Source organism: Aulonocara sp. 'chitande type north' Nkhata Bay, linkage group LG5 (genome assembly GCF_057382095.1).
Source record: "Aulonocara sp. 'chitande type north' Nkhata Bay isolate Kocher_YH1m ecotype deep benthic linkage group LG5, A_spYH_male_GT1.1, whole genome shotgun sequence".
Taxonomy (NCBI): domain Eukaryota; kingdom Metazoa; phylum Chordata; class Actinopteri; order Cichliformes; family Cichlidae; genus Aulonocara; species Aulonocara sp. 'chitande type north' Nkhata Bay.
Window position 1 is genome coordinate 44,935,808 of NC_141348.1, and position 27,500 is coordinate 44,963,307.

Here is a 27,500-nt window from a genome sequence, read left to right on the forward strand (position 1 = left end):
GTGAAATGGGACGGTCTAGCCTCCGTCGCGCTGCCCAGGTTGCCTAGCAACCATGATACTAACTGCGAGAAACGTTTCATACAGCTTTGTGTGACAGAAATGAAGGAGAAATAGATTTTAAGTTAATTTTGTTTAAGACATCACTTTGATTAGCTGAGTATCTGAGGCTGAGGCCACAGTAAAAACATGGTTGTTGGGCTTCATTCCTGTGCTGAACAGTCGTTTAAGATTAGCTAGTAAATAACAATTAGCTGATGTTGTTCATGCGACTAAAGTCATCTCACTGTGGTAATGTAAATATAATATGGCCAATATTATAGTATTGTCAGATTATTAGTTATTACAGCAGAGCTTGAACTCTGGGTCAAAGATTCAAGTTGCAGTTATTTATATTTCCTATCACCTTAAATCTTCACTCAAAGACGAGTATCTGTGACAGTGTATATATAGATGTGTTATATATGAGTCAAATATTGTTCGTTTAATATGTTGGCATCACTAAATTTGTCTCAATGTTTACATACATGTGTAAAAAGCAAATGTAGGAGCTGTGGTAACTGTGTCTGATAGAATGAAGAGTAGACTGATATATGAAATATTCCTTTATTGGGTGAGAAAATCAGACCATGTCATAACTGCTGTAAGTCACACAGAATAGATATCAGAGCCTTAAACAGGCTGACGTCTGCTAAATGGGTCAAACTGGGCAGAAAGTCTACAAACACATAACATCCTTATAGAATATGATGTAACACTATAGATCAACTTAGCTCAGAATATATAAAGCATATAAACAGTTACAGCAATATGATGCAACAAACACAGCAGCTACTGATCCAAAATACTCAAAGCTTCATAGAACTGAAACCAACATTTATTTTAGCTCCATCCTGCTGCTGATACAGACTTTAGGTTTCTGAACATTAAACTTGTTGCTGCCTTTCATAGTGTGTAGCTTGAAGGCCCTGAGTACTTTCTCCCACACTGACACACTGGGATGATCACATTATTTGAACATTACCTAATAAGACTGATTCAGCACAGACAATTATGTTAAACTTTCCTAGCAGTCCTTCACAAACAGGGAACAGTCTGTCTATTCTCTCCATCTGTCAGCTGCTGCTGGCTCTTCCTCCTCCTCTTCCTCACACACTGCTGAGTTTGTCCTGGTGGATCATCAGGGGTGCAAAGCCTCACAGATGATGTGCAGCAGTGGCTCCCTCAGTCTGTCCTCACTCTGGACACTTGCAGTCGTCACACATGGAAATCAAATGTGTGATAAGCTGCAGGATTCAAACACAAGTGTAACTTATAAACACATGTTCATACTTTTATTCCACAATCAGAGAGAAAGAAACAGAGAGAGAGTGCAGGACAGACAGACAGGTGACAGTCTCAGGTGTACACACTGCTACAAAGAGGAGGATTTAGTGTTTGTGTTATTACGAGTGTAAACAAGAAGAGTTCCAGATGGTGCAGTGGACACATGTGTGACTGCTGTGATTAAAGCATCTTTCTTTCAGCTTAACGAGTGAACCGTCAGCTCGTTCAAACACACGTTAAAGTCCGTTTGGCTCGACACCACCGAACAGAGGCAGCAATATAACATAGCTCACATTAACAGTGCAGTGAATCCTGCTTGTGCCGCGATGTTCAGGACTGCAAACCGAGCAGCATCACTGACTTTCAGCTTGTTGTGTTTGTGGATATATGACTGACTTTAATTATCCATAAAATCATCAGATTCTCTGTCAGATTAAGCTCAGCTATTGAACGGCGCATATTTAAAGGCTTTAAAACAAGTTAGTACAAACGTCACTAATGTCACATAACTTTGCCGACATGTGGCCAACAGTAATGTTTTAATGTTCTTCATTATTAAACATTTGCACATAAATAAGTGACGTCATATTCAGTACTTACTTTTAAAAGTTTACTCTTCGGCCGCTCTGCTTCAGCTGTCCGCTGTTTTTTTCGACAAAATCATCCACATCCACTGCCGCACTATGAAGTCTGGGATATGTTGGGCCATGAAGGCTACACCGACCCATCCTTCAAATCCGGAGAAATTAAGGACGCATTTGAGGGCCGCATTTCGAGCAGCCTTTGAATTGGGACAGCCTTTGTTGCGTCGCTGTGACGTAATCGTCCTTAAAATGCAGCCTTATAGGCTGCAGACCCTGAATTGGGATACAGCCCTTGAGAGAGTGTGTGTGTGAGTGTGTGTGTCTGACCAGAAGAAGGCCTTCTTGTGCAGGACGTCCTGCAGCTGTATCTGGCTGATGGTGTCCAGTCTGGAGAAGTTGTATTGAGGGCAGAAGTCTGCAGGAGGCGGCGTGCTGAAGCGCACCTCGAAGGATGATGTGGGGAAGTCCACCTGAGAGGAAGCAAGGACACACACATGCTAGTCTCTTGGCCTCAGATACCTGCAGGTCTGACCTCAGCTGAACTGAGTGTATAAATAAAGAAAGGGGCACACCTGCATCCAGTACACAGGTAAGTAGACACGTTTCATCACCCATCCTGGTGACTGGTGACAATGAAAACGTCGCCTGAACAGCTGATGAAACTGCTCAAAATGCTACAGGTTTGTGATGTCACAGACTATTCAGGTGCTAGCAGCTGTGGCAGCGCTCACCTGTAGGATGACGCTGTCCGGCTGGCTGAAGTTGGGCGAACTTGTTCGGGCGTTTCCGCTCCTCCCCGGGGTTGAAGGCCACAGACCCAGCAACTTCCTGCCACACGTCAGCACGCTACACACACACACACACACACACACACACACAATAAAGATGATGATGATGAAGAATCTGTTTCCATTCTCTTTCCACTTTACTTTCAGGTAAATGTGAGGAAGCGAGCTGCTCCTGGGAGGAAATGACATCACAAAGCCTGTGTAGGAAGCTGCAGGACTGAAGGAAACATTTGTTTGTTCAGCTGTGAGCATGAAATGAAAAGAGAGAAGAAAAAAAAAAAAAAAAATCAGGATGGACACACCACAGGGGAAAGCGTAGCTTTCATTTTGTCCTTTCATATCAAACATCCTTGAAAGAGTAGTTGTCAAACAGCTAACAGATCATCTGCAGAGGTTTATTTGAAGAGTTTCAGTCAGGTTTCAGAGCTCATCACAGCACAGAAACAGCTTTAGTGAAGGTTACAAATGATCTTCTTATGGCCTCTGACAGTGGACTCATCTCTGTGCTTGTCCTGCTAGACCTCAGTGCAGCGTTCGATACTGTCGACCATAATATCCTATTAGAGCGATTAGAACATGCTGTAGGTATTACAGGTACTGTGCTGCAGTGGTTTGTATCATATCTATCTAATAGACTCCAGTTTGTGCATGTAAATGGAGAGTCCTCTTCACACACTGAGGTTAATTATGGAGTTCCACAGGGTTCAGTGCTAGGACCAATTCTGTTTACATTATACATGCTTCCCTTAGGCAGCATCATTAGAAGACATAGCATAGGGCTGCTCAATTAATCGAATTTTAATCACGATTACGATCTGGGCTTTCAACGATCATTAAAAATGACTGAGCCGATTATTAGCCCCTCCCTCATTTATCCGCGACACCTTAAAGGCCGGTCCGTGAAAATATCCGGTTGTTCAGTGATGACGCGACGAATCCTACTTCCGGGCCTAAAGTAGTCTGCGTTTAATATGGCTTTTGTGTTGTTAACATGTTTAATGTTATGTATTTTCTTCTATTTGATCTCAAAAAGCTCCTAAAACAGTCAGTGATCCCTGTTGACCTCCCTCGGCTTTTATTACCACTAATCATTTATTTAAGCTCAGTTTTTAAAACCTTAGGATGTAACTACAGCCCAGCCCATGCAGCAGTATATGAATGACTAACCTCGTATTGTGGATGGATTATCTCAGTTGTTCTCCTGGCTGAAGTTTGGTCCTTTTACAGCATCCTGCCATGCGATTACATTTGTTCCTGACCACCGAGAACACTCACGTTAACTTTTATCGAGTGGAAAAAAAGTTAGCTTGTTTATATTATGCTAACATAGCTGTGTCGCTAGCTGTCACGTAGCACATCATTATATACCAGCTAGCCCAACTTCAGTAACCCTACAAACGTCACTGCTGTTTAGTTTTCTGTCTTCATTTATGCTGGAAGTGATAGCAGAGCTGTACGTTTTAATTTGTTTCCAAAACCCCGCAGTCAGGACATGCTATATTGTATTTAGATAGAAGCTAGCGAGCTAACTCCCTGCTAACTTCTAACTCCGTTAAATGTCATAAATTCCGTTTTCATGGATGCCTGGATGTTAAACTCAATTGTTACACCTGGTAGAGCAGAACGCTGATCATTTTATTAAAGATGAAAGACTTTAGACAGTTTTTCAACTCTCAGTAATGCCATAGTGATCGTTTCATATATGGACCTGCAGCGGAGTTTAGGTCCAGACACGGCTAGTGACGTCAGACTGAACAACCGGATTGTCGGGCATAAACCGGTCCGTGGCGCAAAAAAGGGTGGAGACCACTGATTAAGAGGACCCGAGGGAAGCTCGGAAAGCTAAGCAGAAGTTATTTGGAGAGTGACTGCCGCTGGTTGAAAAGAGTTAAAAAAAACCAAAAAACTTCAGTGGTGTTGCACACCATTTTATATTATTTTTTTAAAGTCATTGTTAACCTTTAAAGCCGGTCAGAGCAGCACGCTCCGTGTTGTGTAACTATTTTTAAATCCCTGTAGAACCTGAACCGTGTAAGCTAGCGCAATAATTTGTTTTGCATATGAAACCGGAGGAGTTGTACTTACATCTTATGCCATCAGCTTGTCCTCGGTCACGGTTTCCTTCCACATATAGCTTTGCAAAAATTGCATAAAAAGCGCTTGCAGGAACAAAAACATAATATTCCAGAAACACGCTTTGCCGTTCCTATCAGCTGTTCGTAACACTTCCCACAGTGAAATGATGCACCTGCTGTTTTCTTTGCAAATTTGCATCATAGGATTGTTTTTAGTTTTTCCTGCAGTATATAAAAATTGGTGTATCTCCAAAATAAAACTATGAAGACACTCAAAATAAATTTCCTGTGGTGGGAAACTATTTTTTGCAACTTTATTGTATTTAAAGTTTTGAGGGATAAACCTCTTAAATTTCTCCAAGTAGAAATATATGTAAAAAAAACAAAAGCGATTTTCAATTTTTTTTGTAGTTTATTGCACTTTTTTGCAATTTATGTAATTACTATGGACTTAATGCATACATATTATTAAAATATGGGCTATAACAGTTGTATTGATGTATAGCAACTTGAAATGCTCCCACAAATGGCACTACAGCATGTAAAAAAAAAAAAAATAATAATAATATAAGCTCTGGTGGACTTGGTTCTATAGTAGGTCTTAAAGGGTTAAATAAATATCGGCAAATAATCGTGATCTCAATTTCAGTGAAAATAATCGTGATTATCATTTTTGCCATAATCGAGCAGCCCTAACATAGCATACATTTACACTGCTATGCAGATGACACCCAGCTCTATCTGTCCATGAAGCCAGATAACACACACCAATGAGTTAAACTGCAGGAATGTCTTAAAGACATAAAGACCTGGATGGCCGCTAACTTTCTGCTTCTTCATTCAGATCAAACTGAGGTTATTGTACTCGGCCCTGAAAAGCTTAGAAATATGGTATCTAAGCAGATTCTTACTCTGGATGGCATTACCTTGGCCTCCAGTAACGCTGTGAGGAACCTTGGAGTCATTTTTGACCAGGACATGCTCACCAGCGGCTGAACGCAGCCCCTCCCCTCACCAGCGGCTCAGCGCAGCCCCTCCCCTCGTCAGCGGCTCAGCGCAGCCCCTCCCCTCGTCAGCGGCTCAGCGCAGCCCCTCCCCTCACCAGTGGCTCAACACAGAGCCACCCTGAGGTCTTTTTGAAGGATTTCAACAATACTGAGTACTACAGCGTTACACAACCGTTAACCTGGGCGGAGCCTTTAACTCTGAGCATGTTATTGTACCTGCTCTGTGTTCTACCCTACACTCTTACATTACTGTAACCCTCACTCTCTGAGTGACCCGATAGAAACATTTCACACGTTATAGATCAGCATGTCATTCACTACAGTGTAAACACCGCCCATCACTTTGTGGCGCAGCACCAGCACCGACCTCAGATAAATGGACCACATGCTGCGTTACTTTTAATGCTATCAGAATGGTATCGTAGTATTTTCCTGGGTATCACATCAAACATAAAGCCTGAATACGGCTGAATAACATCCGACAGTACTTATTCAGTTTCTTCTTCATCCGCCTGTTTGAGGTTTGCGTGGATGGATGGTGTCTGAGTGTCATGTGACTCACTGTCTGAAGTTGAAGAGCGGCATGGTGACCCAGCCCAGCGCCTCGATGCTGCGCCGCTGCTTCCCCTTCTCCTCAGCTCCTCCGGGGGGCGGCAGAGGGCTGGCGTACAGCACCACCGTTAGCTGAGACTCTCGGGGCAGCTGATTGATCTGCACGGGGAAACACACCCTGCAGGGGATATGGCGAGGGGGCGGGGGCTTAGCGTTTTTCTCAACAAACAAACAGATTAAAGTTTATTCATTCAAAATCAAAGACATCGTGCACACAAACACACACACTTGCAGAACAGGAAATTCTTACTTTTAGCATCTTATTAAACTCAGGTAAGGTGTGTGCAGGTGTGTCTGATGCTTCTGTCTGCTGGAATAGTTTCAGTGATGCAGTGACTCTGCTGTGCCGTCAGGTGTGCGTGCGTGTGATGTCACGGCTCTGACAGGTAAGGGTCAGGTACGTACCTCTGGTCCCAGACCACCAGGTGGAACAGGTATTTGCTGACCGACTGCTTGCTGGTGTGCTGCGGCGCACAAAGCTCCGCCCCTCCGTGAGTCAGAGAGCAGGACAGGAAGAAGCATTCATAACTGCGACCAATGACAGCAGGACAGGCGAGTTACTTGTGCAGCACATATTCACACCTGTCCCCAATCACAGAACCACCTGAGTTTCTTTATTCTTCTTCATTTCTGATGTTTTCATAGAAGTGTGATTTAGTCAACACGCCTCCAACCCAAGCTGTGCGTGTCTGTGTGCGTCTGCGCGTTTGTGCGCGTTTGTGCGCGTCTGCGCGTACCTGCATGTGATTGAGGCTCAATTATCAACGACAATGAGAGAAGAAGAAAGGAAGCACGAAGCGCTCAGCTTCTTCCACCTGCAGGTGGCGCTGCACTCACAGGAGACCCCCCCAGCACCTCCTTCACGAGCAGATAAATCTATCCCAGAATCCTCAGAGAGCACCACCATGCCCAAAAAAACCTGGAGGTTATGCACGTAACTCGGATCCCCTGAGGTGCAGCATGAGTCCGGAGGCACTCCTTTTGTTTGCCGTTAGTTCACCTTTGGTGTGTGTGTGTTGTTTGGTTGTGAGCACCACTGAGTCGGCACTGTGCGACTCCTAAACCTGCAGCACTGACACAGGACGCCCCCCCTTCAGCCTGTGGGCGGGTACCTTTTGAGCTCCTTACCTGGCAGCCCACGTGATGGGGATGCGGTGGGCGGCGTAGATGTTGAAGGAGAGGACGTTGGTGATGAGGCCAGCCTCTTGGATGGGCGCCGTGCAGCAGTGGCTCTGCGGCGTCGTGTGGAAGTTGGCATTAAATGTGCTGCAGTACAGCTCCACTAGATCCAAGATGGCCGCCGTCAGCTTCTCCACCACTTTCTCTGTGAGGCGACAAAGAAGCCAGCGAACCATTAGAGCGTCAGAGGAAGACAAACCGGGATCGTCACTTATTAAACAGAATCAGTTCAAAGAAGTCACTCTGGTAGTGTCGTGACTGTGGGGGCGGAGTTACAGCTCTACCCCTACAACCAGCTCCGCCCCGAGGCACACCCAGGAGAGGTCAGGTGTCTAGCTGGAACACCTCAGAGAGCTGGGGAAGATGCCTGGGACGGGAAGGCCCGCGTGACCCCAACAAAAATGTAAAAAAATTAAATGTATTAAAGAAATGAATTAAATGCAATGAAGTGACATAAAAATGCGAATTATTTATCCATACGTTTAAAGAGAGCAGGCCTTTGCAACAGAAAACCGTGCTGGATTTGTGGTCTGCAGCGCAGGTAGTTTGGGTGAAGCTGGACTTTTCTCAGACGTTATGTTTAAAGGGGACATGAAACATAAATTTACAGCATGGAGTCTGTCCCGGGCCTTTTGTCTCATTTTGATAACGTTCACTTCGACTAAGTTGTGTCTTCGTTGTGTGTAACACTCCTCCACATCCCAGGCTCTGTGGATAGCGCTTCCTGGTAGCTTCAGGAAGGTGTTTTTCCAAACTGTTCTGACGATCTTTGCCGGTCGATTTGGGTTCCTCTCAGCTAATGAACCACCTTCACGGCATTTCGCATCTCCCCCCGTAGAGGTGGTTCCCTGGAATCTCCGCCCTTCCCACCCGTCCCCGGTCTTGATTAGGTTTCCTCGTACTCACACCTGATTGCTGGTTAGCAGCTCCCTCGTGGGTTCTTCTCCTCCCTGGACTTGGCGTTTTATTCTCGACTGAACCTTGATTCTGGTGAGTTAAGCCCTTTTTCAGAACTCATCGCTTCGGTCATTTTTGCAAATCTCTGTGGCTAACTGGTCATGGCGGAGGTCTTGCATCCATTTTTAAATGGTAAATGGCCTGTATTTATATAGTGCTTTACTAGTCCCTAAGGACCCCAAAGCGCTTTGCATATCCAGTCATCCACACATTCACACACTGGTGTGAAATTTAAAGCCACTGATATGTATGGTAGTTCTGAGTTATCACTACTTTGATGGATCTGTATTCTCCTGTGCTGTGTGCACTTGTTTATTGTTCTCCCCAGTTTAACAAATGGTTTTATTCTAGACTTGTTATCTGGGGTCAAGTTCTTGGGGATTTTAACATCCATGTTTGCTGCCCCACAAAACTCGTGTGATTTATCAGACATCATCTCTAATAACAGCCACAGACCCGAGTCGTATTTCACCATTGATTCAGTTATTAACCCGTCACACAGTTTCCAGAGTCTCCAGCTATCTGAAAACCGTTGCGGCTGTCAGGACTCGCATGCCTCCAGCTTACGATCCTCCTGTTCCCCTGTGTTCAATCACTTTGAGCCCGTTTCTCTGGGCGCTCTGGCTGAAGTAGTTTCCCGTCTTAAGCCCTCCGTGTCTCACCTCGACATTATCCGCACTCGCCTTTTCAAAGAACTCGTTGACACTCTTGCACCAAGCGTGCCATCCATTATTAAGACCTCCCTTCTAACAGGAACAGCTCCAGCTGATTTCAAACATGCCACAGTGCAGCCAGTTCTCAAAAAAGACTCATCTGTAACTCCCTTTGGTGTCCAAAGTCCTGGAGGAAATGGTCTTCCTTCAGCTCCAGGCTTTTCGGACCTCTGCAACACTCGACAGCTTTAAAACCTGCCTGAAGGCACATCTTTAACTTTTAGTTTCTTTGTTTCTGTCATGTCTTTGAAGTGTTTTGTCAGTTTGTCCAGGACTTGACGCTGAGCCCTGCTCTCAGACACTGACACAGGTGTAACTCCGTCAGGCTGGATTTAAGAAACAAGAGCTTCAAGTTTAAAAAACAAGTTCGGCGCCATTTTCTGTCAGTACGGAGATGTGACGTCACCAGATTGGTTGGTTGGGGCCAACAGACTCACATTAGTCACTACATTACCCTCCAAAGCTTGGTGCCCCCCCAGTGCATCCTCTTAGTGTTCCCGAGGCTGCTTTTACAGCGTTTCACAGCAGTCAGAGCTTCCTGTTAGTACGTACCTCTGTTCTCCCTGACAGCCAGCACTGATGCATCCTGGGAGGACAGATGAGAGTAACCCGTCAGTGAACAAACTCACACCCTCACCTGCTCTGAGCCTCACTGAAGCACACGTTTACCTTCAGGACTTTGGGCTGCAGGCGACAAGGGCACGCTGGGAGCTGGTTAAGGGCCGAGGTCACGTCGGGCGTCTCCACGGCAGCCAACGAGCTGCAGAGCGCCTTCACGGATTGGACGAGGCGCTCCACATGCAGAGGCAGCTCCACCTTCACAGACGACAGGACAGAGGAGGAGGCTCAGCGAGCAGCTCAGAGTCTGACTTTATGTTTTCATGAAATCTCTGATAGTCCGGATTCAGTTTAAGCTCCGCCCCTTCACATTCATGAACTCAAACCTCATCAACGTGAACACAAGACGGAGCGCAGCGCCACACATCAGTGTGTGTGTGTGTGTGTGTGTGTCACCTCTGACAGCAGGAAGGACTCGGCCTCGTTGTGAAATGTGTCGAGCAGCAGGGTCAGAGCCTCCCTGATCGACAGACAGATGTTATCAGTAAATCGGTGATTGATTGATCAGCTGTTGGAGGAAATCAGAGTGCCTCTGCGAGCTGCGAGCTCCGCCCCTCACCTGGTGACTGTCTGTTTGATTGGACGCTCCTGCAGCAGGATGCTGTGGTTCATGGTGGACGCCGTCTCATCGTCATCTTTCTGTAAAAACAAAGACTCAAATCATGCAGTGGCGTGACGACAATGGGTGACCGGGTCACACCCTGGTTTATATGCTGTGTGTGTGAGTGAGTGTGTTTACGTGTACCGTGCGGGCCAGCTCGATGCTGATGGACGATCTCTTGACGAGGCACAGCCGGACATCCCAGTCGAACTTCAGACACTGCTGAACGAACTCGAGCCCACCCAGAGTCTGCGCGCTGAGACGCACAGAAAGACACACACAGTCAGACACACACAGGGCACAATACTGCTTCCTCTAAGAACCCCTCCACAATAAAAGCAGCTGGAAAAATCCACTCACTAAGTGGATTTCTGAAGCTTCGCAGACTTTAGACCCAGCCGGTTTAACAGGTGAGGTGACTGGCTCTCATCGTATCTGAGGGAGTTTAACACCTGCAGCGTTTAGTCTGTTTAAATCAAGCTCTGGTTCGATCCCCCTCGGTGCGGTGCAGGCATGAACACAGTAACCACACTCGGCTGCAGAGCAAAACGAGCGGTTCACTCATGGTGCGAACGTGACCCGACCTGAACCAACTACCAGGAACACGTCACAAGCTGGAGCTAAAAGAGGTCCCGTAGCCACGTGTTTTTGTATTCTCACCCTGCACAGGTCTGTACAATAATTGGATAATTGGAGGTGAGCTTCCCTCCCTCCAAGACATCTACAGGAAGCGCTGCCTGAGGAAAGCGGGGAGGATCATCAAGGACTCCAGTCACCCCAGCCATAAACTGTTCAGACTGCTTCCATCAGGAAGGAGGTTCTGCAGCATCCGGTCCCGTACCAGCAGACTGAGAGACAGCTTCTTCCATCAGGCCATCAGACTGCTGAACACGTCATAGACACCTCAGCTTCACTACTGGAACTTCAACATTATGCACTCCATACTGTATATAAATGCCACTTGTTTTGCACATATTCAACTCTGTATATTTTATATATTTTATTATTATTATTATTTTTTTTTTTTTTTTTTTTACTATTTAATTTGTAAAAATGTGTATACACACACACACACACACACACACACACACACACAGGAAAATATTTAGTATACACATCCAGAAATGCATACACTATTATATATTGTACATATATTTATTAGTTTCAGGTTGGCCATTCTTGTATTTTGCTCGTTTGTGTTGTTGTGTTTGCACATCTCTGTTGCTTGTGGGGCTCGCACACAAGAATTTCACTCGCATGTGCTGTGCCAGTGTGCCTGCACATGTGATGTGACAATAAAAGTGATTTGATTTGATTACAGGCTAGCAGCAAGTCGGGAAACAACCCAACTTCTCAGGTTTCTCCCACACACCTTGTTCCTGTGTTTACTTGTGCTGGTCCCGTCCCCAGACACACCTGGCCAATGAGCGGACTGAACACTGATGTGGTTTGCTTGAAGTTCACTTGGATTTTTCTCTGTGTGACAACAAACCAAACCACAGGAAGAAGGTGTGAAAACGCCCCAGAGGGTCGAAGTTTCAGCCCTCGGGCCATCGCTGGGTCACCTGTGCATGCTCCATGATATACCATTCTATGCAGACGACACACAGCTGTACTCACTGCTGCTCGACGGGTGTTAATGGTGCATGTCCCAAACTGAACAGACGAGACAGAAATATTTGCTCGAACATATCTCTGATCTCAGGTCTGAAAAATCACATCGACAAACGTATTCATATCTGAAACTGGGCCATATCATACCGTTCACAGTGTAATGTTGGGCAACGATAAGAAAATGAAATATCGCGATAGAATATGGGTAAAACGCACATGCGCAGTGCCTTTGTTTTCATACGCACATGGTGGACAAATCATGGCGGTGACGCAGAACGAGAAGAGCGAGAGCGGATCGTTGAATGAAACTGATGAACCAGAACTGGTTTGTAAAAATGCTGCAGCTTCACTGGTGTGGAACTGGTTTAGCTTTCGTCCGTCAGATACACAACAAAGCACTATTTTTGGTAGCGCATGCTAGCGGGCCGCCGTTATTACCGTGTTGTTTGGAAAATACGGCGCACTTAAAATCAATCCTTTGATTTGTCTGAAAGTCGACAGAGCCCCTTATAATCCCGTGTGCCTTATGTATGAACTCTGGTTGCGTTTACTGACCTCGAAACGATTTTATGTGCACGGCGCTCGAAAACCTGTCAGATGTTTCAGTACGACTTTGCTGAGCTACGAAGCCGCACCGCTTGATGGATTGTCGGAGCATTACGGCTATCGTAGGCGGAGCCTCGCGGAGTGATACGTGCTGTGCTTCAGCATAATGTTACCGTACTGTGTGTGTATAAGCTCTTTAAGTTCTGTGGATATTATACATGGTTATGCTGAGGATGTGTCGGCCAGTTTCCACTGAAATGCCTTTTGGTTAAACTGTCAGCGAGGAATTTGCATTTGCACTGTTAAATGTTTATATAACTTTAATGCAGATAAAAAACAGCTGCTTGTTGAAGTGGAAATACATTGATGTTGTTTTGCACTAATAAAGTTGAGGAGTTGTAAAGTATTTTGTCTCGTGTCAATTATATCGTCAGTTATATCGTTATCGCAAATCTTCAAGTGTATATCGTGATAAATATTTTTGGCCATATCGCCCTGCGCTATGTGGAACTGTCCGTACAGCACACTCCAGATCAGCAGCAGCAGAGCTTCATGCACATATGAGCACGTCACGCCAGTACTGAACGCACTTCATTGGCTCAGATTACAAAGCTCTCACTGTTAAGAACCCAGCACACCTCTCAGGTAATCAGCTGCACATCTTAAACTGTCCCACAATCATATCTCAGTCTGCTGACCTGAGGTCAGTTACAGCACTGCAGCCTTAGTCCTTATAAACCAACACACGTCTGTGTGAAGCATGTTGAGTGTACTGAAACATGACGAACGGGCTGTCTCAAAGACTTCAGGACACGTGACGCCGTAAAGACACCGACAGCCAGCAGAGCGCCAGGCGGACCGACAGCTGTTCACAAGTGATAAACACTCATTGTTCCACCACAGGAAGTCCAGCCAGGCTCCGCCAGGATATCTCACACACACACACACACACACACACACACACACACACCTGCTGTGGGGATTTGTACAGGCAAACAGACACACCGCCTAAAACAGCAAGGACGTCGTTGGTGTGTGAACCCAGAGCTGGAGCACTGTGCGTGCGTGCGTGCGTGCGTGCGGTCATTACTGCTGCTGGTGTAACAGCAACCACAGCTCTGCTCTCTGTTATTATGTCTGAACCACAGACCACAGATCAGCTGGAAGAGGACGCTCCCCTACAGAGATGCTGAGTTCAGGCACGGCTCGGAGACCCCGAGGTTCTGAGGTTCTTACTTGTGGAGGAACTCGTCATGTCCGCAGACCTTCAGCAGGTAGTCGTCCACGTTCACATGGTCGAGGTCGTCCTGAGCGTAGCACAGAGTCTGGTAGATGAGCAGGTCCACGGTGGACGAACCTCGGACACACACACACGCTGCAGTATTATAAACAGGTGAAGTATAACTCTACACACGCACGCACAGCTGGATGCCATCAGCAGGTCCTTTCAGGGTAAAATAACATCACAGCATAATTTAGCGTTTCTTGGACATAAAACTGACTTTAAGAGGACAAACTGACTGAATTCCTTCAAACTGCACTGGCAGACTTTTGAAGGGTCAGGGCTGTTCTGTTTGCTCTCCTGACCTTTAACCCCTGAGCTGACCTGACTGACCCTCCGGGGAAATAATGGCGTGTCCCAGATGAATTTTAAAAAGCAAGATGGCAGCCAGCGCGCCGGTCGCGTTTGGGTATTGCATATTCATACGAAGCTAACGTTTTCAGTCAGACATTTCTATCCTCACGGAAAAACCAGACGTCTTACTGTCACAGGTAAAGGTGAGCGGCTCTCTGAAGTGCTCACTGATGACCGTCACCTTCACACTGACCCCCAGGCCCTGATGGAGCTCTTCGTGGCCGACGGAGGGCGACCACACAAAGCCGGCGTTCTTTGAGCGGTCACAGCACGGGTACGCCGAGCGCAGCCTGAGGGCAAAGACAGGTGAGAGGGCAGCAGGTGGAGACGCCTGCAAGGGAGAGACTGAATGTGATCGTCACGGCAACAGGCTACTCACACATCCAGCGTGTGGCAGAACGCTGCCACCTCCTCGTCACGCTCCTCCGACACCTGGAAGAGCTCGTACCCGAAACCGTTCATCCTAGCGCCCAGCGACACCTGCAGGACACGCAAAGACAGCCAATCAGAGACTCTCACACACACAGTTCAGAGTGTGTGTGTGTGGTCGACATTAAAGCGTGGCGGGGATTGTTTTACGTTTCATTTAAACATTGAAAAAACGTCTGAGGCAGGAAATGAAATTGAGGCTGCAGAAAAAGAAGAAGGAGGAAGAGGAGGAGGAGGAAGAATGTGGTGATGAGTTTGTGTTTTGAGGGAAATAAAAATGCTGAAACTGAAGCGTCAGTCTGAGCACGTCCAAGCGCGGCGAAGGAAGCGTGTCAGGACGCCGCCTGCCAATCTGGTTTCAAGTTACAGCTGGTGGAACTGGTCTGACTGGGTTCCATGCGAAGGGCTGGGAATCAAACCGCAGCACTTCTCCAGAAACCATCTGAAAACCTGGACTTCCTGTCAGGACTTCTGACAGGAAGTGACACAACTCTGAGCGCGGGGGTGTTTTTTCTAAATGAAGCCGCTGCACAGCTGCAGCGTGTCTGAACACAAACACATCGACAATGATGTAAATTCAGCTTCCTGCTCTCAGAAACACGAAGGAGGCGATTAACGCCCCTCAAAGACGAACACTTCCTGTTTTCTGCTGTCGCACTCAGATTCATGTTGGCTACCGTCAGCGCCAACATTTTAGCCGCCGTCTGTCTGCAGCTCTAACCTAACAGAGCTCAGAGAAGCAGCTGGGTGCCGACAATCACGTATATTGATCTACTGATCAGCAGTGCAAGCAGCTCTACGAGGTTTTGCAGATCAGGTGTGTCTGCACGGCGCCACGTCTTCCTGAGTGCGAACCAATCAAACTCACCCCAAACTGCCCACAAAGCACCAGAACAAACAGCAGAGAGAAGGAAGACCCGAGTGCACCGGTGACTCCTCTGTATTCAAATCTGAGGTCATCACAGCTGAAGCTTGGACCAAACCGGGCCGTCGACAGGTCGGCGAGCACGGCAGCAAATCTCCAACAGAACGAGCTGCTGCAGAGCTCAGAGAGCTGCGCATAAATAATGATGTCCTGTGTTTCACATCATCTCAGGTTGTATCTGAATAACTCTACGATCTGCTGAGGACCAGATCATCTTCAAAACCAGATCAACAACAAAAGCAGAACAATTTAAGGACCCCACCTGGACCAAACATGATCCAGGTGGGGTCTGCTGACATCAGGAGAGACACACTCAGCCACAATCTAACCTGGCCTTCAGAGAGTGTTAAGAACCAAGTGACAAAGGTCCAGGTGAAGCCCATCAGAATCCACCCCTGACTTATTAGCTGCTGGTGGCTTTGTTGACTTTTCTGCGAGTTAATTAAACTGATCGGTTCTGATGAACTCGAGATACGTATTGGGATTCATCTCAGCTGAACTGGCTGTGTGCTTCAGTTCAGCTCGAGTTTGATTCATGTGGAAACATAGTGACACCAAGGGTGCAGCGGGACCCTCGTTACAGAAGAAGCAGCTCTTCAGAGACAGAGATGCTGCTTATAATCACACACTGCAGTATTCAACAGTGTTAGAAATGCAATCACAAAGAAATTGTTTAAGTGGCCAATCAGAGTACAGCTCAACACAAACAGCTGACGCACGACCTCAGAGGGGCTTACCGGGTCTGCAGAGACCGGACGCTGGTTCTTGTTGCTCTTGGGAACAGCTACGTACGTCCTGGGAGGCACCTGAGGGGGGAGCGTCTTGCTGCGGGCCACGGGCTTGCCTGATTGGTCGCCGTTGGCCCTCCGACCTTGCCAGCTGTCATTTAGTCGGGACAGCGAGTCGTTGATGGTGTCATAGTTCAGGTCTCCGGAGGTCACTTTGGGCCGATCCACGTTGGGCATGAACAGGTTCACGTCCCGCGGCACGGTGGAGGGTCGGGGGGGCAGGAAGGGGTTCTCGGACACTGCCAGTGGCGGGATGGGGTTTCTTGGTGGGATGGCGGGGGGTGTGTCATCTGGAAGAGCGGGAAAACCCTTTGGCAGAAACCCTGAACTGGATCCGGGAGAGTCCCCAAGGCTGGGCACAGAAGCGTCCCTGAACTTGCAGACTTCAGAACTGTCCAGGATGTATGGGGACTCCTTGACGTAGCCGCCCTGAGGGGGGAGGGCCCTGGCTGGGGCGGACTGTGGAGACTGGGACCCTCCCGCTTGGTTCAGGGAGGATTCGGACCCGGAAAGGCCCATCAGCAGGTTTCCTCCCGGCGGGGAAGGTGTGGACTGGTGGCGCTCGATGGAGGGATTGGGGGTCTTGGAGCCGGTCTGGCTGGGTCCCGTTCCGCTCTTGTCCTGTCTGAGTTTGGACAGGGCATCGTACTCCATCTGCAGGGCCTCAGCCAGGACGATCTCCTTCTGACTGAGACCCAGAGCCTCCAGGCAGCCCCAGCCCGCCTCGCTGCTCTCCTTCTGGGTCTGAGCCGCCGACATGCCACCTCGTAGCAGAGGAGGAGGAAGAGCTCGGTTGAAGCGCTGCTGGAAGAAGCAGTGACGTCACATGGAGCTGCTGATCAGCTGAGGATAGAGAGACAAAGAGGTGGTCAGCCAAAGCTACAACGCTTCACCCTGGAGCTTTATTCTGAAGGAATAACAGGAAGTTAAGGTGAAAATATGTCGTCTTTCGCAGCATTAATCTGGTTTACGCTCATAAACATAACAAGAACAGCTGCAGCTACGGAATTCATTTGAAAACCTTACTTTGTGATGACAAAGTCGGGTGTCTGCGCCACCGCCCGCTCGGCGGTGAAAGTCCCCAATCAGTCTTTTGGCTGAGGCCAGATAAATATCGCGCTACAGCAGGAAGTCCCTGCGCATCATCATTTTATCAAACTGACTGAAAGTCAATGATTTAAAAACTGGACCAGCTCCAGCAGAACTGACAGGTAATCAATAATAATCAATATTCATCAGTGAGCTTTTGTGTGTGTGGGGGTCAGCAGGATGATCAATAACTGACATTAATCAGAGAAATGACTGATTAAATTCTCATTTTTGATAATCGATCAATAAGTTAAATATAAATGTATTTTTGATAATTGTTCAGTCTTGATAACGATTAATGAAAGCAGCTTTCATCGCCACCTCAGCCCCGCCCCCTCTGCTAACTGACAATCACTCAGATTTAAAGTGTGTCTGTAGCCACGCGGCTCTGAGGCTGGCTGATGGGAGACGCTCATCATCGCTGACGAGCTGATTGGCTGCACACACCTGAACTCGTCCAGGATGCTCAGTGCGCCTGCTGCTGACTGTTTCTGACTTCCAGGCTCCTCCCCCTGAAATCAACGCACGAGCTGACAAAGAGCCGCAGTGTTTGCGTACCTGGAGCATAATTAAAATGAGAAAAACCAAGACAATTGCACACGGGTGTCTCCGACCCGGCTGCAGAAATCGAGACGTTCAAGACCGGCAGACGCGTCACATGGCGTGCGTCGCTGATGCCGCGTGACATCAGCAACTGAATCAGAGCCTGGCTGCAGATCTGATTCGTTTCGTCTTCTGTGGGACAAAAACATCCGGGTTATCTGGGATTAAACAATCTGATCTGTGACGTCAGCTCGTCAGTGAGGAGCGGCTGAAATCTGTAGCCTGCGCTATGAGACCGGCTCCAGGTAAAGGTGCGTCTGTGTGCGTGCTCAGGTGGACTTTTGTACCTTCTGTGGGCGCCAGCAGGTGAGATAAAAGCTGCTGATTCGTCACAGGTAATAAAGTTCAGACGTGTGCCGATCAGCTGAAGATGAAACTGAACGCAGTTCCTGTTTTTTCCTTTTTCTCGGTTAGACTAAAAAGAATAAACGAACACAGTCGCTGACATGTTTCACCTGCTCGTTAGTTCAGAGTCAGCGTTATAAACTGATGTCGTCTTCATCTCATCTGTCGTCACAGCTCGTCTTCATCACGGCCTGTGCGAGTGTCGTCAGCACGTTAAATCGTGAACTGTGACTGCAGACGCGTGCGACTCGTCCGGACCACACGCACGCTTTAACCTAAGTGTGCCCTACATGTTATGCAGCCACCTGTCACCAGGCGGAGTCACAGCCCTGACGTTGCTACAGAAATGTGTGATAACACGCGATTAATCTAAGGCTGAATTTATTGCTGGTTACTCTGAAGGTGAAGAAGCGAGACGGTGGATATGACCTTTGCTGAAGGGTGGGTGGGCTCTCCCAGAGATGGGGCAAGGAGGCCGCTGCTCCTCCTCACCAAGGCGGTCACCTCGTCGGCGAGGGGCTCTGAGTGCAGGTTTTCACACTTGTCGCTGACTGAAGAAGTCACCTGATGATGATGAAACGCTTCACTGAAAACGTCCGGATGAACAGAATCAACTTTTTAGGGCTTCCTCACCTGGATGACTGAGCACAGCCTGATACGGTTTGCTCTCCATACATAATCTCCTCATTCTAAAAGCTGTATTAAAGTTTTGTTACAGAATAAAAATAAGATTGTGGGGCGATCGTGGCTCAAGAGTTGGGAGGTCGTCTTGTAATCGGAAGGTTGCCGGTTCGAGCCCCGGCTCTGACAGTCTCGGTCGTTGTGTCCTTGGGCAAGACACTTCACCCGTTGCCTACTGGTGGTGGTCAGAGTCCGGCAGCCTCGCCTCTGTCAGTGCGCCCCAGGGTGGCTGTGGCTACAATGTAGCTGCCATCACCTGTGTGTGGATGGGCGCAGCAAAGCACTTTGGGGTCCTTAGGGACGAGTGAAAGTGCTATACAAATACAGGCCATTTAAGAGGAATTAAAAAAAAAAAAAAAAGAGCAGATGACAGTGTTGACCTCACAGGTTCAAGGCTCTAAGCAACAAGTGTGACGAAACCATGAATCATTAATCAATGCTCAATCAGGTGGATCAAGACTACTTATATTTATACGTCTTATCCGGTTTCTTTATCGATGTTTGCTGTAAACAGAACAGGTTTCACCAGTTACAGGCCTGCCCCGGTAATGACGTCATAGCCACATATTTTTGTTTGCAACTGTGAAAGCGTTTGCTGCACAGAAACACGAGCCCATCAACTGTGAAAATACACACTTTAGTTCAAGTTAATCATAACTGTAAGAGAGGTGTGGGTGACGTCATAGCGGACCCTGAACCTGTTAGTTTGCTAGCGGACAAACTGCGCAGACTCAGCGGAAAACAGGTGGCAGGTGTGATGACAGCGGAGCTGACTGTAATGAGTCCAAACATCTGAGCAGCAGATGCACAGTTACAGCGAGTCCTACCAAACTCCATTCAAAATACACGCGTTTTAACATCTTTCCCAGCGAGGGGCTCGGACCCGCGCAGTACTGCGGCGCCGTCAGTAACATCCGGTCACCTGCAGCCTGCGGGCCCCTGTAAACACGCCGGGCCTCTGCTGATCGGTCGTTGCTGTGCTTTTTTTTGGAAGTCGAATTTCCCAGAGGAACCCACCCGAGGGATTAATAAAGTTCTATCTTATCTTATCTGATGGGGGCTTTGGGGGGGGTTTCCACCCACATCGCGCCGCGGAGGGCGGTGGCGAGCACCCGCTCTGATTCTTAGTGGTAAACACCAACCTCCGACTACAGCGACCACCCACGCGGACCAAACACAGGCCGAATGACCCAAACCCGAACACAGATCCCGGGTCAGGGCCCAAAAGCAGCCCAGGTCCACAAGGACGAGAATCGGCTTATTTATGGAGGTTTTCCAACAGAGTTTGGTTGAAGCTCCTCTCCGAAGAAAGACGTCCGGTGAAGCAAAGGGACCGGCCGCGGCCACAGCCACCCCCCGCCCTCCGGACACAAGTGCGTCAGAGCCGTTAGCAGTGCGGCGGCAGGTGCGGACTCTTACCTGAGTCGGTGCTCGCGGTGCCCGGGAGCCATTTTACACCGTGTACCGTCCCACAAATCACACCGGTCCCTCCGCCGGGTCTCCCGGCAGATTAACGCTCTGCGCTCGCAACTACGGAGGTTTCCTCTAAGCACTGGAAGCACCGGCTCCGCGCGCTCAGCCTGTGGCGAACAAAGCAGGCGGCTCCGGCGGTGCTCCAGCCGGGAACGACGAACTCTGCGTCTGTCTCTGCCGCCAGCTGCGGACCTGCGCAGTCAAGCCGCAGAGAGCACCACTCTTTCCAAACCTTTCCAAAATAAAGCGGAGATGACGTCACATCATTCAATAACTGCAGCGGACGACTCCCGGGGGTCCAGGCCCCTCAGCCTGAGTTCAGTATGTAGCCCACTGAGCTATGACACGTAATATTTTAATGAACAAAAATCCCTTGTTCACATGCTGTGAAAAATGTCTGAACATTTTATTTACTGCCACATTTAAACTACAGAAGATGAGCCGAGTGCATTCAGCTTTCCAAAAACCTTCAAAATAAAAGCTGTGTAAGACTTTAAACCCCCAACATTTTTTTTGTTGGCTTTTTCTGATTTTTCAAGACTTGAATAAACAGATCTGACCAATCATAGCACTGCGTTTGGTAACAAGCATCATCGTAGCATCAGTACTAAATACACAGTGATGTGAAAAAGTAAAATAATCCTGTTTTCCCTCAGACTCAAAGCTAGGTGCCTCCCAGGGTCAGTCGGCTCTGTGAAATGATTTCTTTGACATCCGGAAGTACGTCTGAAAGCTTCGACTCCGGGATCAAACCAGGAAATTCTCCTCCTGCTGCCTTTTCCTGAGAATCCAGTCTTCACCTAGAAACATCAGAACCAGCTCAATGCCACTTTCTGTCCACTCCATTTTTTTCACAGCATGATTTTTCAGGAATCATTTTTCGGTATTTTCAAGTGAGTTAATACCCTACACGACGTGTGCGGAACCAAAAACATCTGAATTTCAAGTCGTTTATTCGTTACATACTGAGTGTATAAAGGCCTAGGGTGGGTGTTTAGTCTGTTTAAACCCAACTCTGGTTGGTTTTCTTTTCGGTGTGGTTCGTTGGTGCAGGTGTGAATACAGTAAGCATACTTGGACCAAAACAACAGAGACCCTTTTGGAGAAGGTGTTCTCGATATGGTTCCAAACCAACTCCAGAGAGGTTTGTTAATGGTGTGAACAGGATCAGACCTCGATCTGAACCAACAGCCCAGCTACTGTAGCCATGTCTGCATTGTATTCTCAATGTGGGAAGCTACTATGAATGTGCACAGGTCTGTACGGGCTGGCAGCTAGCTGGTTAACTTAAATTTTCAGTTTTCTCACACACCACATTCCTCCTGTGTTTAGTTTTACTGCTCCTGTCCCAGACACATGTGACCAGTGGGCAGACTGAACATTCTCACGTTGTTTGTGGTGATGCATTTTGGTTCGCTTGGAGTTCACTTCAATGTTTCTCTGTGTGAAAACTAACCAAACCACTGGGAAAAACTAACCAACATGGTAAGTGTCCTTACCATGTTGGTTTTGGGGGAGTACAGATTTCAAACATGCCTTATTAAAGTCCCCAGCAACAACATGAACGCCCTCTGGATGTAAACAATGATAACTATGGCTACTGTTAGCTCGCAGGTAGATAAAAGGGCCCGCACTGAATGGACATGGCCTCCAAGTCTGGTGAGCAGTGACTTTTTATAATTCTGTATGCATTATGGCCCCCCTCCCTTACCAGAGTTTTGTTGCGGTCCTGGCTCAGGTGCAGGGAGAGGAGTGCCGTCTGTGTTGCTTGCTGTTCCAGACAATAGCCCATGGAGCACCTGCTGGTCTCACAATCTCTGAATACTGTGTGTCTAATCTAAAGTAAAGTCCAGGTTCAGGCTATGGATGATATCTATCGATTCCTGACGAGTGAAAGTGATCAGTGATTGCAGCAAGTCACAATAAAAAGCATAAAAAACACAAAAACGTGCACAGTAGTCGGGAGCGCTGTGACACCGCGTACACGTCTGTACGCACCACCAGCTTGGCGACTCGTGAGTTTACTACCTCATTAACTGATCTGGACCAGAATAAACAACTATATGTGTGAAAACACCCTCAGACTCCGACATCCACCACAAATGAAACATCATTTAGAATTTAGACCTTTTTATAAAGAACAGGTCGGCTGAGTCTGTGCAGAGCATGATTTGTGGACGGGTCAACAGTTGTTCTCACTGTTTTGTGGGCTGTAGATTAAGGCTGGACTCAAAAGCAGACTCAAATGAGGCGCTGTGACTGAGTCAGAAACCACAAACAGTCATTGAGAAACCCGTAGCAGTCAATGAGTGTGACAAGACAGGAGAGGCCGACAGTCCTGATCCTCAAGGATCGCCAGAAGGAACCGGCCCTATCCAATTACTGGCCAATAACCTGCATCACTACCACATGGAAGCTCCAGTCAAGCATCATAGTGACTAGGATGAACAGGGATATTGCCTACATGAGTGGGACACAGAAAGGAATCAACAGGAGCACCCGAGAGGCAAAACACCAGCTACTGGAAGAAAGAGCAGTTCCCCAAGACTGCAAGACTGTGCACTGCTTGGATTGATTACAAGAAGGCCTACGACTCAGTGCCCCACACCTGGATCCTGGAATGCCTAGAACTATACAAGATCATCAGGACCCTAAGAGCCTTCATCAGGAACCCAGTGGGGATGTGGCGTACAATACTGGATACTTCAAACACACAGCAAAAGTCATCATCAAGTGTGGGCCCTACCAAGGAGATGCTCTGTTCCCACTGCTGTTCCAGGTTGAACCCCCTCAGTGAGATCATCGACACAACTGGCCATGAATCCGACTACGGAACGAAGCAATCGTCAGTCGCCACCTCTACATGGATGACATCAACTTGTATGCCAAGAGTGAACGAGACATCAATTCGCTGATCCACACCACTAGAATCTACAGCAAGGACACTTTAGAATGTCTTTCGGACTGGAGAAGTGCAGTCAAACAAAGAAAGCCCCAACAATCATATGACCCCTTTTGAGCAAGCACTTTGGCAACAGTGAGAAGGAAGATAAGTAGTGGCTTGATGAGCCAGGCTGGTTAAAGCAGAAACAGGGAGAGAACAGAGTTGGTGCAGAGAAGTCGAGGAAACGATAAAGAAGCCGACTGACCCTAACCCCTAACCCTAACCCTGAAATCTGGCAAGGATTGGATGCTTGAGCTGGTCCTTAAATGTCAGAGGTGACTCCAGCTGAGGCCTGACTGCAGAGAGAGAACCCACCCACGCCCGGAGCGAGGAGAAACCACACCTGGCCTGGACTCAAAGGTGGGGAAAAAAGAGACTCCAAGGGTGTGTTCCAAAAGTCCCTCCTATCTCCTACTTCTAACCTCTGTTCCTTGACCTCAGTCACATTTCCAGTATTGGAAACGTGGGTAGGAGAATCGCTAAAAACTTAAGAAAAGAGAAGAACTGCGTGCTGAGAACTGGAACAGCCTCATACTTGTCTCACCGCTGTGAGAGACGAGTATATGTCCACCAGATGTCCACAATATTGAACCTACAATTTATAGATGATGGACTACAAAATGTGCACTTTACTTTGCCACTATATTTTCTAAACCCGGTGTTAGAAGTGACTTCTGAATCTGTGACAAATAAAAGTGTTAGTGTGTCAGATTAATGGGGCCTTAACCCTCACCCTCAATGTTGCCATTAAACTAGAAAGCCAAGCACGCATACATGCATGTGTCACAGTAACGTGGGACGGCTCGTGATCAGACGGTAAATGGCGTTCCTGTACTTCTGCACATCGTCCAGGTCACCTGTTCACACAGACTTCAGTTTGTAATGATGCAGCTCTCCTGTAGATGAATCCCGAGCTCCACCTGAGTCCTAATCCTCAGACCCTCAGACCTTTGCACAGTGCTCACTGGTTTCTGTCACAAGAGTTATTTGTTAAATCCAAAGCAGACTGATTCTCCTTCAGCCTCCTCTCGTGTATCTGCCTCGCTGTTTTCAGAGACAAACACTTGAACCTGAGCTCACACTGGATTATTTTGGTTAGCGGACCTGCAGCGCCCTCCCTCGCCCTCCCTCCTCAGGATTGTTGAGCCACTAATTAACATTCTCTCAGCTGATTGTTGGTTTTTACTGTGAACTGCTAATTGTTAGATCACCCTGTGATGTCACAATAATTTACCTCATTGAATAAATCTGTCCAATATAAGATAAAAAAATCAAATCTCAGTTTGTTATGTTTTCCTGCTGTGATCCAGTGGAGCATCTTTCCTGTTTAGGAATTCTGTGAGTGCAGTAAAATTCCTCCATCATCACTGATCCCAGTTGACCTGAACATGAATCCTAAATCCTGTAACACAACAAAGGACATTATACTCAAACACACTTTGATCAGTTACTATAGATCATAATGATGAGCTCATACAGGAACAACTCCACAGGAAGTCGTTTTTATTACAGCAGGGTGGCGTTCAGAGTTCAGCTGTGAGTTTGCCCTTTGACCCGGGGGATGGTGTCAGGGTTTCAGCCTCGTTTGCAGGGAACCAGAGCTGCATGGAACATAGTTGCAGTGACTGCTGAGGCCGTTATGACGTGCTTATTTAAAATGAAATAAGGAAGGAAGCTGTGCAGGTGCACAAACAAGCGAAGAGGTGAATTTGATGATTTGACAACTGAAATGGATGCGATTGGTTCGTTGCCTCTGTCAGCTTCATGCAGATATGCTCTTTTTTCCCCACAGAGAGATGATTATGGGTAATTTTTTCTTTTATGGTTAAAATGTTATTTGTGAAGAAGTTCATGAAGTCATTACTAGTTAACGTTAAAGGGATGGTTGGCTCAACAGAGCTCTGACTGTTTGTCAGCCTGGCTACAGTGCTGAAGAGAAACCTGGGGTTGTTCTTATTTTCTTCAATCAGTGATGAATAGTAAGATGTTCTGGCTTTGCGGAGGGCTTTCTTATAAAGCAGCAAACTGTTTCTCCAGGCTAAATGATGATCCTCTAAATTTGTGACACGCCATTTCCTCTCCAGATTACGAGTCATCTGCTTTAGGCTACGTGTTTGAGAATTATACCACGGAGTCAGGTACTTCTGATTAGAGACCTTAGTTTTCACAGGAGCTACAGTATCCAGAGTCGTACGTAGTGAGGAGGTGAAATTATTAACAAGATATTCGACCTCTGTTGGGGTAGCGTTCAATGGAGTAATCTCCAAATATGAGATGGTATTTTCAACCTGTGTGAAGTACACAAAGCAAAAAACAGCCTTTCAGTGTGAAAAGGACACGCTTTACACTACAGAGAAAGGTTCACTGCTTCGGGGTTTTCATCTTTCTCCTTTAAAAATAAGCAGGAATCATCTGCCAGCTCGTAAAATCTGAATTCAGTAATGCTTGAAAAGAAGTTTTGCATCCAGCAACCAGCAGGAACAGAAATATGGAGACTGCACAGCCTTGTTTTAAACTTAGCGAGTTGGAATCAGAGTGTAGTCATCCTCACAGGACTTCCTGATTAAATACATCCGTTAAAAAAAAAAGGTTTTTAACAGTTAGCTCCATCCCTCGCTTTTCCAAGATGGAGATAATGGAAAACATCTGGATGTGATCTTTCAGAAACCAGCAGGTGAAGTCACAGTAGCTCTGTCATCTTTAAAGCGTGTGGTTCTGTGAGAGCAGCATTCGTAACAGGCGCGAAGCTTTCTCACGCTCTCTGCACGTCTGTCTGGCGAGAACCAGCTTCTTCTGAAAGGTGAGCATGGGAATCTTCGCCATCATTACCTGCACTCACACATGCAACCAGGTGCTTTGTGAAACTGTTAGCTCCAGGAGTGAAAACACTTCCAAACAGTCCAGATGTGTCTGCGCTGGAGTTAAGAATAGGTGAGGAAATGGAAATAAAGCAGATGTTGTTTATCAGATCAGACTGGTGACCCCTGCAGAGTGAGGCGTGAACCATGGCCAGACCGCCGACTTACAGACTCCTGGGCTCAGGTGTTTGGTGGCCCCTCATTAACCTTTTCTGATGATCACAACTTTTCCTTTCTCCAGTAATTAGCCTCAGCCTAAAGTAAGATTTACACACCTGTACAAAGAACAGTTCTAACTGGAGAACACTGCACCTTACTTCCTGTTTAAAATGCTTCAGAATAAGTGCTCACAAAGGTGCCCGGAGGGGTGTCAGGCCTCCAAACTGACAAATAAAATACAATTCAACTGAAAGCTTCACATGATTCTTTGTTTTAAACATAAAAAACAAACGATCATTCGAGTTAGTCGAACTCAAACTTCTTCCACTCACAGGCTGAGCAGGAGCACAGCGCCACCTGCTGGATAAACAGAACTCAGCTCCACCCAAATGGCACATCATCAGGAATGTGAGGAAAAACGTTTCCTCGGCTCCTCCTCTGTGGTTTCAGCTTTATATTCACCATCACTAACATGTAAATGATTGATTCTTTCTTTACTGGTGGTTTTTGTCTCTCATATAAGTCATTTTTAGACACTTTGTTTTCTCCGTTTCTTTCACTTGAAGCTAAGAATTACATTTCATCCATATAAATCTGTTCTTATTGATAAAAAGACACTAAATTCCTGCGCTGAGGTAGCCAGCGCAGGACAATGAAGACGTGCAGGAGACCAGCACTGCAGGCAAACATGACCTCCATTGTCTGCTCTCCATTAATGAAGCAGGTAACAAAACAAGCACTGAAGCTCAGAGAAGCTCTGACGGCAAAGTGACTGAGAAATAAAGGACTGCAGACCCTATTCTTAATGTGATCCAGATGTGTAAGGTCAGGTTTCCTCTAGCAGCTGTGGATCATCCAGCAGGGGGCGACAGGTGATGCTCATGTTTGCAGACGATGCTGTACATGACATAGGGAACGTAGAGCAGAGCAGCATGAGAGGAGGTGGTGTCAGC

General features: G+C 47.2%; 2 protein-coding genes across 3 annotated transcripts in view; both read right to left on the reverse strand.

Annotated features, from left to right (window-relative positions):
- The window catches only part of pik3c2b (phosphatidylinositol-4-phosphate 3-kinase, catalytic subunit type 2 beta), a 49,545-nt gene extending 28,737 nt beyond the window's left edge, over positions 1-20,808 (reverse strand). Inside the window, exons 1-15 of the mRNA XM_086293770.1 lie at positions 20,533-20,808; positions 16,345-17,238; positions 14,633-14,733; positions 14,383-14,543; positions 13,854-13,974; positions 10,602-10,713; positions 10,416-10,495; positions 10,253-10,316; positions 9,908-10,054; positions 9,791-9,824; positions 7,518-7,713; positions 6,795-6,917; positions 6,340-6,507; positions 2,639-2,753; positions 2,235-2,377 (exon numbers count right to left, since the gene is read on the reverse strand). Of these exons, the coding sequence (XP_086149896.1) occupies positions 2,235-2,377; positions 2,639-2,753; positions 6,340-6,507; positions 6,795-6,917; positions 7,518-7,713; positions 9,791-9,824; positions 9,908-10,054; positions 10,253-10,316; positions 10,416-10,495; positions 10,602-10,713; positions 13,854-13,974; positions 14,383-14,543; positions 14,633-14,733; positions 16,345-17,154 (2,375 nt within the window). The 5' untranslated portion in view covers positions 17,155-17,238; positions 20,533-20,808. The remainder of the gene's footprint in view (positions 1-2,234; positions 2,378-2,638; positions 2,754-6,339; positions 6,508-6,794; positions 6,918-7,517; positions 7,714-9,790; positions 9,825-9,907; positions 10,055-10,252; positions 10,317-10,415; positions 10,496-10,601; positions 10,714-13,853; positions 13,975-14,382; positions 14,544-14,632; positions 14,734-16,344; positions 17,239-20,532) is intronic.
- A 3,872-nt stretch (positions 20,809-24,680) lies between these two features.
- LOC147331456 (actin-associated protein FAM107A-like) overlaps positions 24,681-27,500 on the reverse strand; it is a 28,378-nt gene continuing 25,558 nt past the window's right edge. The window contains exon 6 of one of the 2 annotated variants that reach the window (XM_086293773.1): positions 24,681-27,444. The gene's annotated coding sequence lies outside the window, so the exon portion shown is untranslated. The other variant, XM_086293772.1, reaches the window with a different exon arrangement.